Here is a 15,348-nt window from a genome sequence, read left to right as displayed (position 1 = left end):
AAGAGGAAAGAGGTGCCGTAGTGGAGGGCTCCGGAATTTCGACCACCTGGGGATCTTTAACGTGCACTGATATCGCACAGCACACGGGCGCCTTAGCGTTTTGCCTCCATAAAAATGCAGCAGCCGCGGTCGGGTTCGAACCCGGGAACTCCGGATCAGTAGCCGAGTGCCCTAACCACAGCCACAGCGGCGGGTGTGTGTTAACTGCAATCACAGTTTTTATGCCAGAATGAAGTCGTGGTGCCCAACATCAGGGATGCTGTCACTCATGCCCATGATGCAGCTGCTGTATTCAGCTCTAATTACTTATGCAAAGCCTCTTCGCAGCTCGCACCAAAGGCCAAAACAGCGAGCAGCTCCAGGTCCACCCGTCGGTCTTCTTGTGTGACTTCCGCTCAAGCAGAAGACATAGTCAAACTCAACTCATAAGCCAGTCGGCGAGTTTGAAATGGCACGATAGTCACCTGCCAATATGGAGCCTCCTGCAAAGCCGTTTCTTCCGGGGCCGATGGCACCGACGTCCGCGTTTCGCGCTCGCGACCGGCAGGACAACTGCCGGGAGATGGCGCTAAGCGTCCATTGTCTGGACTCCGGCTGGGGCACGCCGACAGCGTCTCAGCTTCGGCGGCTGCTCGGTCTGCAGTGCACCGTGGGCCAAGTGGTGACCGGAGACTGCGGCGAGGTGGCAGTCTACGAGAGCCCCACTTGGACGGCAAACGTGACGCTGCAACTGGAGCGGTCACCCAAGGACTCGTTCATGCATATCGTACTTAAGTGGTGAGTGCGCTACAAGTACTTCTGGCTTTGCCCTTAGCCAGTCATCGGTCGGCGTCAACAATCATATTGTCAAGCCTCTACTGTCGCGTAAGTTGAGAAACTCCTCATATGCGCTGACATGGGTCCAAAAGTCGGAGGTTAGCAGATTTGTGCGCACTGGAACTAAGGTGACTGCAGTGCCATTTGAGCAATGCAGATGAATTGTGAAGCACTGCTCAGAATATGGTGATCGAGAGGAAGAGGTTGTAGAGCTTCGTAAACAACTTACTGCGCAAATTATTATCGGCATCTCCGTCTATTCAGTTTCAGAAACCGGGGGGGGGGGGGGGGGGGGGCGTGTTTATGCAGACATTTCAATTCAGAGTTTCTTGCCTGGTGCAATTAATGAACTATCGGTTTCTGCGGGCTCATAGCCGCCATATTGAGGTGGCTAGGGTGGTGAGAGTACCGCCATTTGTGTTAGAACATATGGCTTCTTAAGCTTGTACCAGCTCTTGGTTCCGCGCGTCAATTTTACATTCACTTCCGCAGGTGCGACCAATGCCAGAACGCCTCTAATAACGGCGCGGCTGCGGGCAAGTCCGGCCCGCCTGAATGGTGGCTCGCATCCGAGGAGCTCGAGGAGTTCTGCGACCCGTACAGCACCCAGATAGCCACGGAGCACAAGGACGTACCCGTAAACGCGTTCGCCCTCGGCTGCTTCCTCGGGTACAACACTTTTGTGGCGCACTTTGACAGCACCAACACCATGCCGCCTCCGCCATCGCCACTCTCGTCGGCCAAGTCATCGTCCTCCCTCTCCGGCAAATCAATGTCTGTGAAGCGGGGAAAGAAGGGAAGAGCGGTCAAGTCTACCTCCCCTTCAGATGGGACAAGCTCATCTGCGAAGACGTCTTGTCCCAACAGTGAGCTGACCTCGTCTGAAGGCTTTAAGGTGAGATGAGGTTCCCGTAGGGTGTTTTCTGACAGCGTCCGTCCAGAAGTTTGAGTTATGGCAGTGGCGGTTGCATGGTGGAAGGTCATGGAAATAAACTGCATTGCAGTCTGTGAGGACATAAAGTGTCGTATCCTAAAAACACCGTGTTTTTCTGCTGGGTAAATAGTTTAGATGATGCTGAGAGCCCCAGTCATAAGAGGGATATGAGAAGGGTAGTGAGGACTTCTCAATTCATCACTTTTCTGGAAGGCAGTGGCAGCTCATAGGCACATTAAATCTAACCCTTTTTTCCTGGACAGGTCTTGGGTACGTGATGGCAAAGCAGAGCTTCGGGCCTGATGGTCACGCACTTTGGCACATGGGCCCCTTATCCATCATCTGGTTCCTTACATGTCTAGTTGGCTTGCTTGGCGCGCAGCCTAAATTGTTGTGGGAATTGAATTCTGTGAAGAGCGGCTCCAGAAAGATTTAGAAACACTAGTGAGAGGGGAAGGGAGAGTTCTTTACACTGCGTGGATGATTTCAAACAACCAATTTTATGTACTCCTTCCTGTATCAACGACCTGCGATTCGTCGTCCAATTTTTCTTACGGTGCAGCGATTTGGGGTGACAAGGCTAGGTTGCATGACTTCGCAAATGATGAGGAAATGTATCGTCAATCTTAAAAGAGGACTCTGGAGGGGTTTGATATACTGTGCTTACAGTACATAAAGCTCTTCGAGGGCCTGGAACGTATTAGCCACGCTGCATGAATTGGCAAGTGCAAAACTGTACCAACATGGATAGGCATGCTTAAAAAGTACGGCAGTTTCGCAGTCGGAGCGGAATAATTCGGTTTCGGCCCTTCTTCTGAATGCCTTCTCTTCCACCAGGTGACGCAGTGCAATGCGCACTTTGAGCACTGTTCCAATGGGTTGTACCTGCACTTCGTGGATGTCCGCAAGCGTAGCTCCACGCGGTTCCGGCTGCTGGTGCGGTACTCGACCATCTGCCGCATCATTCTGCGCAAGACGTCGCCGACATCCACTATTGTCTACCTGCAGCTGTTGCACCCGCCGCTGCTTTACAAGGTGTGCGCTGGCAACAGCGCCACCAGCCAGTGCAATCGCGAGGGCGACTACCTGCCACAGGTGAGCAGCGCTATATCGTTAATTGCTTTCAATGGACTAAAAGAAAAAAAACCCGTGTACAAACACACTCCTGTACTCTTACGGTTTCCCCTTCCGCTACAGTTTCCTTTAGTCGTAGAGTTCTACATCACTGCGTAGAAGGGCAGCTGTGGCGCAACACGGATAATTGCAGGACTGCAAGGAAAGCTGTATAGAAAACTGGACCACTGACTGCTGTGGTGAAGGGAATGTTAATGGGCGTAAAACGTATTTTAGGCGTCACCGGACTTCTGCTGCTTAAAAGAGCGCGGTGTAAAGCTTCACGACCACTACCAAGAGTGGACATACATCCTTTCGCTTCTGCGTCCTCTGCTCCTTGTGCACTTTCACTCTAACCGCCTAGCCTTTGTTTCCCAGTTACTGGTATCTGAATTATTTTTTTCAACCATGTCCCGCTCCCCTTCTTTCTCGAGAGGCAGTAACGGACATCGGGCAATGGGAATCCACACAAAAATTCCAAAACGACTACGCCGGTATGCCAATAGTTTAATTTGACGGGGCAAGAGCCCATATATCCTTATCCCATTCACAGGGCATAGTGATAGTGTGGCAGTACAGTCGTGACCTCACTGTTTTTGTTACACAAACATAAAGTTATGACAGTGGTGGCTCTAGAAGCTCCTTACTATTACAGCCATTAGTGTAGATTATGGGCGCTGAACTTAGGTCAGTCATCATCATCATCAGCAGCAGTAGTGTAACTGTGACAGCATAGGACAGAGGATTTTGCTCTTATCCCCAATTAACCCGGTCCTTTGCAGCTGCGATCACCTTATCTCTGCAAACTTCCCAATTTCATCCGCCCATATTAGTCTCTGCCTCGCACTGCTACACTTGCCTTCTCTTAGAATCCACTCTGTTACCTTAACTGACCATCGGTCATCGTGCATTCGCATTACGTGCCCTGCCAATGGACTGCAATGCTATTTTTGATTTCTTGATTTTAACCAGAACATCATTAACCTGATTTTGTTCCTTGATCCATGAAATAATATTAAATTGATTCGAGTCAGCCTCAAAATAAGCCGCACAACAGCTTGCTCACCCACCACCTTTCCTGTCGCAGTTCGACCTGTCAGACACCACCCCGTGGGACCGGGCCGTCGAGTTCGGTGAAGGACCCTTCAAGTGCGGTGCCGACGTTCTGGGCAGAAGTCGCATGATGCGCCTGACGCTCAGTGGACCGCGCCACTGGGCGCCTCTCTGCAACCTGATCCTGCGCACGCGCAAAAACGCGCAGGTTTTTTACGCGCCGGTGCGCGAGTTGCAAGCGCGCGAGTTGAAGGCAGTGGCCAGGCCCAGCGTGCAGGACTTCGGCGTCGTGTACGCCTTGCTCAGCGTCTGGTCCGAGACCTTTCAGGTAGGGATTTAACTCATTGCGTGGATTTCTTGTAAGCTCTACCCCAAGAACAAGGGTCAAAAGCGCACGAATTAGAAATGTTCCAGGACGTCGGCGTGAAACCTCCGATCCTCTTGAATATTTCTTGTTTCAAACTTCTCGCTTTCTGTAGAATAAGTTAAAAGACATACAAGACAGACAGTACAAGACACCCTTTGCGTGTCTCTATATCCGTCGGAATTGGATCAAGTACATCACGTAATTTCCATGTACAGGACCTCCAAGATTAATGTCAAGTACGTTCTAAACGTAGCTGCCGCATGGGCTGAGTGGTTACGGTGCTCGGCTACTGACCCGGAGGACCCGGGTTCCAATTCCGGTCCCGGCTGCCACGCTTTAGTAGGGGCGAAAGGCAAAAGCGCCCGAGCGGTGTGCGCTGTCGTTGGTCGATAAAGATCCCCAGGTGGTCGGCATTACTCGGCAATCGCCTACTGCAACGTCCCTGATAGGCTAAGTCACTTCGGGATGTTCCCCCCATACCACACTATACCATTTTAAATGCAGAATCAATAAGGATTATCACGAGTGAATGCATATTGCTTCCAAAGTAAGGGTTACATCGATGGGTCGGATCTACGCTGTTGACGGATAAAGGTGATCTTCGTTCGGGGATTTGCTGCGTTGGCGGTTCTGGCATATCGCGCTGTGCCATGACCTGGCGTAAATATAAAACTGCGTCACTATTCTATGCGCGCATTTTTGCGGACCTACGGTGTCATTTTGGGTTTCAATAGGGAGCTTGCCGAAGCGAAGGAGAATTAAGCGGGCGTACGACTCGAACGGCGCTTGAAAACTGCACTGTCGAACGCAACACGTAGATTACCACCTTTGCAGGTCACCGATGAGCTGGCGATGGATGCTCAGAGCTGCCGGGAAACGCTCCTCGAGTTGTCTGCGCGCGCCGAGGAGTGTCCCCGTGCCCTGGAAGAAGCCCTCTTCGAGATCTATTTCTCGCTTAGCCAGGGAAAGGTGAGAGCCCGGTTATTCAGGCTGGCTTTAACAACAAAAGCTTAAGGGCCCTCTTTATGTCCGTAGCCCGCTCGCCTCGCACCTGGCCTGGCGTTCAGTAAGATTTGTTTTCTGAACTATGTTAAGTAAGCTTTTATTGCAGAATTCTGTACTCAAGACAGCAGCAGAAACCGTGTTCTTAGAGTGAAAGCTCGACTCTTCCCACTACAACTCCCAAGGTCATGTTTAGTGCTCGTTTAACCTTGAACCGGCGCAACGAAGGCGTAGCAAGGAACGTCATAATATGTAACTCGCTGTGGATTCGCCGCAGCTGCGCTCGCTCCGGGCCTCTTCGCTGCTCTGCCACGTGTCTAGCAAAAGGTTGCAAAAAACAGTTGCTTCGCTGGCGCTTGGTCTCTGCCTCGCCATGGATAACACGCGCACCAGACCGACTCCAGGGCCAAACCATATGTACCCTTGCTTAACAATTGCTTTCGCTCATATCACTAGGTTAAACAGGCGCTAAACCTCTGTTTTTTAAATTAGAGTGTAACTACAGATGTGTTTTATGTAGCAGAGCATGTTCAGTTCGTGCCCATGACAACACTATACACGCACGTATGCAGCAGTGGAACCTGGTTTTTTCTTGGATAGTGATGGTAAAATTAGGCCAGTGGCAACGTTAGGAAGCCAGTGTAACGAATTATGAAATTAAATTGAAAGAAATACATTCAAGTTTGCAATATCTTCTTTCTTGGGAACGCGCGACCGACCAGAAGCGATGGACCTCCTCCACCATGTGGTTTACTGGGAAGCACAAAAAACGGACGAGGGACGGATTAGGGGACATAGAAACACGTTCACAAGCGCTTGTGTCCCCTACTCCGTCCCTCGTCCGTTTTTTGCACTTCCGAGTAAGCCACATGCATAAACAACTAGCCTGGCAGGTTGTTCTCCTGAACTCCTCCTCGAGTTTCCCCAAGATGAACACCTGAGTGGCACCTGCTTCTTTCCCGACGAAGTTGTTACAAGTGTAGTGCACTGTTGGCATCAGCATTCCGCCTCATTCCTTCACGGCGGCTTGCAGGCTATATAGGGCAATGGTAGCGGAAGTGTGGACTACCAGAGACTGCATCGGGAAGTGGCATGCTGCTTTCTTAGCAAAGTTTCACTTGAACCTTCCAAAGATGTTGTATCTGCATTATTGTCGGCACTTTGCATGCCGTGACCAAGCTTGCTCACGAGATTTTCCGTTACAAAATTCAAAGTCCGGTTTCCTGTGTATTCCCAGCATATCGCAAAAAATGTGGATAACGCTTGCTTTCATGCATGCGAGCCACCGTTGTCGGAAATTTTTTATTGTGTGCCTGATCGTCGGATAAATAGCATAGGAATGTGTGCACGCTGATATTAATATAGCTGCTCTTTGAACGGTTGCGAACAAATGAGGGGATAGGTCGTGCTATCTCTTTCACTGTGCTAGCATACGGTGCATACGGACGTTCAGGGAGCGCTTATTCAAAAGGTCTAAGCGTAACACCACGCGGGCGCCTGGGAGACCTCTGATGTTCGTGCAGAGCTGCATGAAATGGTGTAGACCGCGCTGCTTTAAGGTGGCTACAAGTGCGCGATATTACAGAACTGAACGAGGAGCTATATACGAGGAATATATATATTAAGACATGTGATCGGTTAAAGAATGCATGCAGAAATGCAGTATGCTAACTGTGTGATAATAGGGGCACACAGATAAGTGAACGGTGTGTAGCTTAGCAATTTTGTGGAGCTTGATCTCAAGGTGTCATTTTAGGTGGAAAGTGAGGAAAAAATTCACTTGGTTAAGGTGGCTACAAGTGCGCGATATTACAGAACTGAACGAGGAGCTATATACGAGGAATATATATATTAAGACATGTGATCGGTTAAAGAATGCATGCAGAAATGCAGTATGCTAACTGTGTGATAATAGGGGCACACAGATAAGTGAACGGTGTGTAGCTTAGCAATTTTGTGGAGCTTGATCTCAAGGTGTCATTTTAGGTGGAAAGTGAGGAAAAAATTCACTTTACACATAAGAAGTGCCGGTGAACCCTGAACATAATCGTGTTTTTAAATTTTTTTCATTTCTTCTCGGACTACAGTCCCTTTCAATGCTTTCTGTACATCAACACTATTGCCTCTTTTTCCTACCGATCATTGTGCAACACTTCAATATCCAGCATATCAAGAACAGTGTCCTTGTGGCGCGGTACCGCGCAGGTGTTCTGGTTCCGCAGTGCCCTGGAGCACCTGTACTTCCGGTATCGGGCGCACCGGCAGCGCATCGACGTTTTCACAGGCTCGGTGATCGCCCAGGAGCTGCCGTCCCACATGGTCAAGGTGCGCAAGGTGATCCTGACGCCCACTCGGCGCGTCTACATGCCCCCTCAACTTGTGTGCAAGAGCCGCCTGCTTCAGCACTGCGACCCAGATTACGCCCTGCGCATCGTCGTGCGGGACGACGACTGCAAGCTCATCTCCTTTTCGCTGGGTGCCTGCAAGGACGACTTTCTTAGCGCGGTATGCTGTTGGGGGGGTACATGATCGCCTAGTGAACAAGTAGCCGTAGCGTGCTTAATTTTTTGAAAAATGCAGTATCTGAAGTCTCAAGTAAAAAAAATGGCTGGCGGTTTAGCATTGCTAAGCACAAAAGACTGGGCGAAAGCACTGTTTTTTTTCACATGTACACCACCGCCACGTAGCTCAGAGCGCTGTTGAGGTGTCCTCTTACTCGGGGATCCAGTTATGTTTTGAGAGAAGGAAAGGCGTGTAACTGCCTCAAATTGTAGGTGGACAGCGCCGCCTATTCACAGTGCGACTGACGTGTCCACTCACCAAGTGAGCCGGTAATGCACTTGCTACTGAAAGGCTTCACACGCACAGACACCACTGATACTCGAGGATTGCGGCTACTTCCTTTCGCACTGAAGGGCACAGGGAATCAAAATGTCATGCGACAAATCTATATTGGCAGTAGTGCTACATTTCAGTCTCACATTGATGAGCTTCTATTTGCCTATTTTAATTTGATTTCACCGTCGCTTTTTCGTTCCACTGCTGTATGGATTCATGTAGCTGAAGTGCAGAGGAGGGCACATAACTGCATGAAGATATTTGATAGGATAATAAGGAAAGTTATGCATGGGATTGGCTCCTTGAAATGACAATGTAAACCGTCCATTTAGTTCCTCTCTTTTACCTTGGGCTTGTTTTCTGTAGGTGATCAAGCCTCCGCTGTCGTCGGGCCTGAAGATTGGTGGCCGCCGGTTCATGTTCCTGGGTTGCTCGACGAGCCAGTTACGCAGCCACGGCCTCTGGTTCTACGCGCACGACAATCAGGGCCGCACCGCGGAGCAGATACGCGATGGTATCGGCGACCTCTCTACCATCGTCAGCGTGCCCAAGTTCATGGCACGGCTCGGACAGGTCAGAGGCCAGTCACGTTCTTGTTGAGAGAGGTGATGGGAAAAGCGACTAAATCGCACGAAAGTGGGTGAGGGAATCTCTTCTTCGCTTTTAATAACGGAGCTTTTGTTTTCAAGAAGGCTGAGCCAAGTGTCGATCTCTGCCATTCACCATCATTCATCACACTTTCAAGGCCAGGTGCATTGCATTAATCCATATTTGTTTGGATCGCATTGTAGCTATGTGAGCCCTTCATTGATCAGTGGTCCGCAGGGATCAGGCGCAATGTGCAGTGACTCATATCTGACTGTGAAATTATCCACAAGATCATAAGTTATGCCTTGCGCGTTTTCGAATCGAATGTGGGAGTGTCAAAATGCTCCAGAGGGGGAATGGAAAGTAAGACTAGCATTCATAAATAATTACGACTCTGCGCGGACTGTCTCCGGAGATCTAACCAGGCAAATCAGCCTCCTTTCGGAGTACCAATGCCTATTATGGAGGTGTTGTTTCCATTACACACTTTCTACTGCTGAGAAGCCACTCTATACTTCTCTATACTTGCGCAAAGGTTTCACAAGTTTGACAACTCCCAGCTGCACAAACATGAATTCTGTATCACCAATATTATCGCCCGCCAGCTATGGCAAAGTGGCCCACTCGGGAGACCTCTTTTCCTGCGTGCAGGCTTTTTCGCAGTCGTTGGGTCTGTTAACGGTCCCGAGCCAAAACACGTCTGTGGAACCGGACATCCGCCACGCAGCCCCTGGCCGCAGCAGCGATGGTTCCCATCGCGAGTACATCTTCAGCGACGGCATAGGGCGAATATCGCACGGCCTGCTGCGCAAGGTATGTATATTATAGTACTTATCGACAACCAGTGTAAACTTACAACCTTTGCTAATGTGTCGCTGAGGTCACCAAGACAAGCGTGGCTGTGCCGGCGGCGATTTTGCCCGCGCGCCAATTAAGTTGCTCCCGCGCGGGTAGCGACGAAATTCGCTGGCGCAAAGACGCTCCCGCGCAATTACTATGCCTCGACATGAATCGACTAGAGAAATTGGCAGCGTGCCAAGGAGCGGCAGGGCTTTCTGAAAAATTCATTGTTGTCACACCGCTGCCAACGCTTATACATTCACGTTGGACACCTGGTAACTGTCTTGTGTGAGAGACAGAGATAGGGAGAGAGAGAAAAAATTTATTACCACGAGTCAAAACTGCACTTCAAAGTAGTCATCCTCCGCAGCGTGTCTGTCCGTCGGCCGGGATCCCGAAGGTCACGGAAGCAGACAGAGCTTGACCGATGGTTTCACTTTGCACTTAACGGGTGGGCACAGTCCTGCGAGTTTTTTTTTTTTTTGTTAATAGCAGAAGCCTTTTTTCATGCCTCGCGCCTCCCACAGCCATCTCATCCGATCCAACTTCCTGACAGGAACTCTCTCCCAAAACTCTGCCGCCCATTATAATGCTGCGCTTCTTTTGGACAGGAGAGGCCATCGTATGTCTAAATAATTTCGTGCGGGTCCTTGAAACCCCTGAAAACCCTGGAATTTGATAGGACTGTTTTCAAGGCCTTGAAGGTCCTGGAATTTTCGAAGATGCTTGAAAACCCTTGAATTTTTAAATTTTTTATTTTTAATTAACATTCAGTGATTGTACAGTATAGTGCGTTTTTATCGCTGACACTTTCCAAAATTTCCCCGCCTCAACCGCTGGCTCGTTTGCGGTGAAACTGCACACAGAGCTTGCGTATTATGGTAACTTTTGTATCGTAGCAAGTTTGACAATGGTACTTACTTAGTTTCAGGCGCACATGATGCGAAAACGTAAGCGTCTGCGAGAGATCGGCGAGCCAAAACCCGCAAACGACGCTTTTTCGCTGAGAACCGGCAGTGGCGCCATCTGTTTTCGGCAGCGGAAAGCGTCACAACTAGGCCGCCGAGGCGAGCGTTGCAAGGAGCGCGGGCAAATGATGAGATACGCCTGGAATTGGTTTGTTTTTCAGTGCTATAATTTGAAAATATTTAAGATGAAGCAAATGCCGAACGGCATATTCAAAGGGCCCGCGCTCCTTGCAACGCTCGCCTCGGCGGCCTAGTCGAGACGCTTTCCGCTGCCGAAAACAGATGGCGTCACTGCCGGTTTTCAGCGAGAAAGCGTCGTCTGCGGGTTTTGGCTCGCCGATCTCTCGTAGACGCTTACGTTTTCGCATCATGTGCGCCTGAACTAAGTAAGTACCATTGTCAAACTTGCTACGATACAAATGTTACCATAATACGCAAGCTTTGTGTGCAGTTTCACCGCAAACGAGCCAGCGGTTGAGGCGGGGAAATTTTTGTGTCAGCGATAAAAACGCACAATACTGTATTTAATAAAATATCAACCCACCTGAAATCCCGGTGCGATATTGTTAAAAATAGAGTGTAAGTTTCGTACAGTCAAGTAAGCGCGTGCCTAGCGGACGCTCGTGAACGTCTAGCCACAATGACGCTGGCTTGTCCACCGTTTCCTCTCAACCATTTCCTGTGTACTTTTTGAGACCTTCTACGACAACTCCCTTGGCAGTGGTACCTTAGGAGTGCACTACTCTTCGGGGCTCGAGCGGGGGTGCTGCGCACGAAGAAGTGGCAAGCCCGGTATCCGGCCAGGTCAATGCGGACATCATGTGCACAATGTGTGGGCAGGATGAGGATTCGATAGAGCATGTTGTTCTGTTGTGTAGATCACTCCACCCCTGCCAACCGAATGCATGTACCCTTCTGCAGGCGCTAGGTTTCGACTCAGGTCAGCCGACAGAGGGTGGAACGACCGACAGCGAGGTGAATGAGCAAGAAGCCTTTTCCAAGGCCAGGGCGGTCGAAACAACTAAACGCCGCCTTGAAAATTGGAATAGGCTCAAGTGATGGGTGGTGGTGACGACACGGCGGGCAGACTCCGTCGTAGCGTCCCAAAAAAGTTGGCTAGGACTTCAGTGTAATGTCCGCCGGTTATAAGCCCCAAGATCCAATATAACCTAATCCACTTTCCAGTTGAGTAGACAAATGGCCGCCATTGTGTGTGTGGTTGCGCGGTCGAAGCGTTACATTTTGTGCGCGTTTAGCGCTTGCGTGTGCGGTTGTATCGTCACGTCTAGAGCACGTGTAACGCTTATGCGTGCGTGTGCTGTTCCATCGTAACATTTTCTGCTCGCGTAGTGCTGATATGTGTATGTGCGGTTGTATCGCGATATTTATGGCCCGTGTAGTGCTTGGGTGTGCGTGTGCGGCGGTATCGTGACATTTTGTGCATCTGCAGCGTAGTGTGTGCCAGTCAACGTGCGTGCATAACAATGCCCGGAAAATGCAAATTTCAGAGGTCATGGCTGCACAACGACGACTAACGAGAGTGGCTTGCGTCGGACATGTCAAATCCGCACAAGGCAAAATGCAAAGTTTGCTGTAAGTATTTCGACATCACTGTCATGGGGGAGTCGGCACTAGAAAGCCATCTAAAAAGTGCAAAGCATAGAGAGCACATGCAAGCCGCCGGGAGTAGCTGTATGGTAAGGAGCTTCCTGACGATATCTGAATGTCAAGCTAATGAACCACAGCCAGCGCCATCGCAGTCGTCAAACTTGATGGATGCGTGCAAGAAGCATGAACTTGTGATGGACGCAGGGCATTTCACAGCGGATTAGCTGTGATGCTGTACACGCAGCAGGTGGCATTTTCAATGTTCCCATCACTAAGGAATTGAGAGCATCTGTGACTTCTCCGAAGAGCCAATACCGTGCCTTTTTTAAAACACATAAAAAGCAGGAGCGTGAAGATGCGAAACAGCGGAAAAAACGGTGCATTGATGAAGAGATTGAAACTCTCAGGAGGAGGAAAAAGAAACTTGAAGCCGTAGTTGCAGAATCCGCCTTTTTCATTTTCCTGTGCTGCCACCTCGCGTACAACGCTGGAAGCTCACTGGTAGGGTACTGCGCGCCCAACCCGGCCGGACTCAGTGCCGCTGCGGAGCACGTTTTGTTGGAATCTGTCAACGATGGCGTGTCCTGGGCAGCACCTGGTACCTGGAGAATTTCTAGGGTTGACTGATGGCTTGGTGCGAAGTCTGAGGCAGGCTGTAGTGCCCACTGAAAAGCAAATTCTTCAGTATCTCCGATCATCCGGCATGCGATGCGAACACCAGCTAGCAAGGGCCGCCGCTTCAGAGATGAAGGCTACATTCGGAACATAATGTTCAATGAAATATCCCCGATCAGTGAGGTTGGCGTTTTCCGCTGTATATGCCTGCCATTCATGAAAGGTGGATACTACATCGTGCACGCCGTAGTACAGAAAACGACTGGGGACAACAGTTTTCACAAGCAATCGTTGTGCTCAAGCGCTGCAGAATAGCTACACGAGCTATAAAAGCACAAGCGTACTCGCAACAAAGCAGCTCTGTTAGCATTTCACTGTATTTTCCCACAACACACCGCTGCATTGGTTAAACAAGCATGCGCGTCCCTAAAGACGAGCGCGAGAGGCGCACATTAATCCATTCCGGCGATACCACGCAAAGCTCTTCATCATGGATATGGTTCGAACACACGCATAACGCACCTTCTTCTTCTTCTGCCTCTTAATACATGGCACATACCCACACAGGGGGATTGGCCAGGGTGTAGTGGCATAAACAAGGAAATTTCCATAGGAGATTATGACAAAATTTTAGCACCATGCGTGAATGCTCTCGTAGCTTCTTTTTCGTTGCCCGCTCCATCGCGCATTGAAAGCGGCTCACAGCACTTGCCCATTTGGCCTTCTTGCTTGAGAAAGCAAAAAGCGTCGGAACGAAGTCTGGGTGCCGCGGTGACATTCGAGGCCTTCCTGCCCATGAGTAAAACACTTCGTGATAGACTGCACACGCATTTAAACACAGTACCTCATCCGTACCTGTCACAAAGTGATTCCCGCACAGTCTTGACGGTGCCCAAGGGCGGCACGATCGTCGAGCCGGCGAACTGCTTTTATCCACGCTTCGCGTCGAAGGCTGTCCCGGGAAGCGCTCGGAAAGCGAAAAAATCCGAGTTTACTTCCCTTTACATATTGGGCATTGCTGCCGTATGCAACACATTTCGTAGGTATCGCCAAATGCGTCGCGCTGAACGCCCAACGGCTGCAGCAACGCACCCCGCGTAGGAAGCCGGTTTGTTTACACTTCCACGACCGGTCTCGAGTGGAGCGAGCGACCCTTCCAATATGTTTCGCGACACCGCCGCCAGGGGATGGGCGCATGCGCAGTCGCGTCGTGAAAAAGGCGGATTGACAGCTTCAGCAGACTTGTATGCAGAAAATGCAGAGGCAACCAGTGGCCTGACTTGCATAATGAAGTCGGACATCCTAAGGAAGACTGCAAAGAGCAAGCAGTAGGATGTCTTGGACATAGACATAAAAATTGAGGAGAAGCAAATTGGGGCCACCTAAGGACTGATTGAGTGTTTGCTTTGCTTCATTAGCGAATAAATGTTTGCATCATCTAACAAACTGAAAGTGGTCATCCGTGTAACAAACAATGATGAGAAGTGGTTGAAAAAGGAAATATGCTGTTGCCATCGTTTTACCCGAAGACAAGTTTCTTTGTTAAAATATTGGCTCCAATGACAATCCCCTTTTTCAGTGAATTCTCATCATTTCACGCCTCTGTCTACCCCTGAACATCTGTCTTATTTGGATTTATAATTGCAAATGTGGTCCTTGAAAGTCCTTGAAAACCCTTAAATTTTTGTCATATACACCAGCATGAACCCTGTCTATTGTGAGCAGTGGACGTGTCATCAATGTCCAAATGCTGCCCAAGTCAAATGTCTAGTCATGCACCATGCGTGGGATACGTTTCTGCTCCATGAACTACAGAAACCTGTGATGCATAGGACGGTATTTTTGCAGCGATATCTGTATACGAGACTTCCTCTGCGGCAGGCAGTGTCGCCATCGGTGGTGACTACTATGTCCTGAGTAAAACTCGCCTCCTTGCAGTTTAGAAAGTCTAGGGACGGTGCTCTCGGCAGTGTGTCCTTTCTGGTTATGATGACCCAGCGGATCTGGCCATTGTGACCCTAATTACGTGAAACACGAGCACCACGCCAGGAGAAAGCTTGTACCGGTACGGAACTGGTTATGTAATCCCGCAGCTCATGCATATGACAAGGTCCTGGCGGTTTTTCCTATTTTTGTTTAAGTATAATGTATGGAGTGACCTAAGTACATAGTCGTTCATAGAAGCCTTCATTGTCCGCCCTTCCGCAGGTCCACCACGCCTTGGAGCTAGAGGAGGGCGAGGAGCCATGTGCCGTACAAATCCGCTACGGCGGCTGCAAGGGAATGCTGTTGCTGGACCCGACGCTGAGTGGCTGCCGCATCGTCTTCCGCGAGAGCATGCGCAAGTTCCACTCGGACCACTCCGACCTATACGTGCTGAAGACGAGCAAGCCGCGTGCGTTGTCTTCATGCCCTATGACCGCAACCATCGACAGAAAGCGCTTAGAGAAGCAGTTGGACACAGAGACACATAATTCTCTCGTGCTCTCTCCCGCAGCCCACTATAGTCGGATGCAACTGAAGAACGAATCGACTTTTTCCTGTCAGTTAAAGGACTCCCTTCCAGCCAATGGCGACGGCCGGCTCTCATGACCCTGCTAGCTAGA

General features: G+C 50.0%; 3 protein-coding genes across 4 annotated transcripts in view; all 3 read left to right on the top strand.

Moving 5' to 3' along the window:
• The first annotated feature begins 562 nt into the window (after positions 1-562).
• On the top strand, positions 563-1,832 carry LOC144094233 (uncharacterized). The gene is made up of 2 exons (XM_077628204.1): positions 563-777; positions 1,309-1,832. Exons 1-2 carry the CDS (start codon positions 563-565, stop codon positions 1,718-1,720), a joined length of 627 nt encoding a protein of 208 aa, XP_077484330.1. The 3' UTR covers positions 1,721-1,832.
• A 195-nt stretch (positions 1,833-2,027) lies between these two features.
• On the top strand, positions 2,028-6,327 carry LOC144094159 (uncharacterized). Its single transcript, XM_077628103.1, has 5 exons — positions 2,028-2,111; positions 2,588-2,845; positions 3,951-4,244; positions 5,118-5,252; positions 6,319-6,327. Exons 1-5 carry the CDS (start codon positions 2,028-2,030, stop codon positions 6,325-6,327), a joined length of 780 nt encoding a protein of 259 aa, XP_077484229.1.
• A 1,189-nt stretch (positions 6,328-7,516) lies between these two features.
• The window catches only part of LOC144112814 (uncharacterized), a 59,602-nt gene continuing 51,770 nt past the window's right edge, over positions 7,517-15,348 (top strand). For both annotated transcript variants that reach the window (XM_077645630.1, XM_077645631.1), the window contains exons 1-4: positions 7,517-7,790; positions 8,490-8,696; positions 9,363-9,524; positions 14,951-15,137. In XM_077645630.1, coding sequence (XP_077501756.1) covers positions 7,602-7,790; positions 8,490-8,696; positions 9,363-9,524; positions 14,951-15,137 — 745 coding nt within the window. In that variant the 5' untranslated portion in view covers positions 7,517-7,601. The remainder of the gene's footprint in view (positions 7,791-8,489; positions 8,697-9,362; positions 9,525-14,950; positions 15,138-15,348) is intronic.

This window comes from Amblyomma americanum, chromosome 1 (assembly GCF_052857255.1).
Source record: "Amblyomma americanum isolate KBUSLIRL-KWMA chromosome 1, ASM5285725v1, whole genome shotgun sequence".
Taxonomy (NCBI): Eukaryota; Metazoa; Arthropoda; class Arachnida; order Ixodida; family Ixodidae; genus Amblyomma; species Amblyomma americanum.
This window is presented reverse-complemented; position numbering and strand designations above follow the sequence as displayed.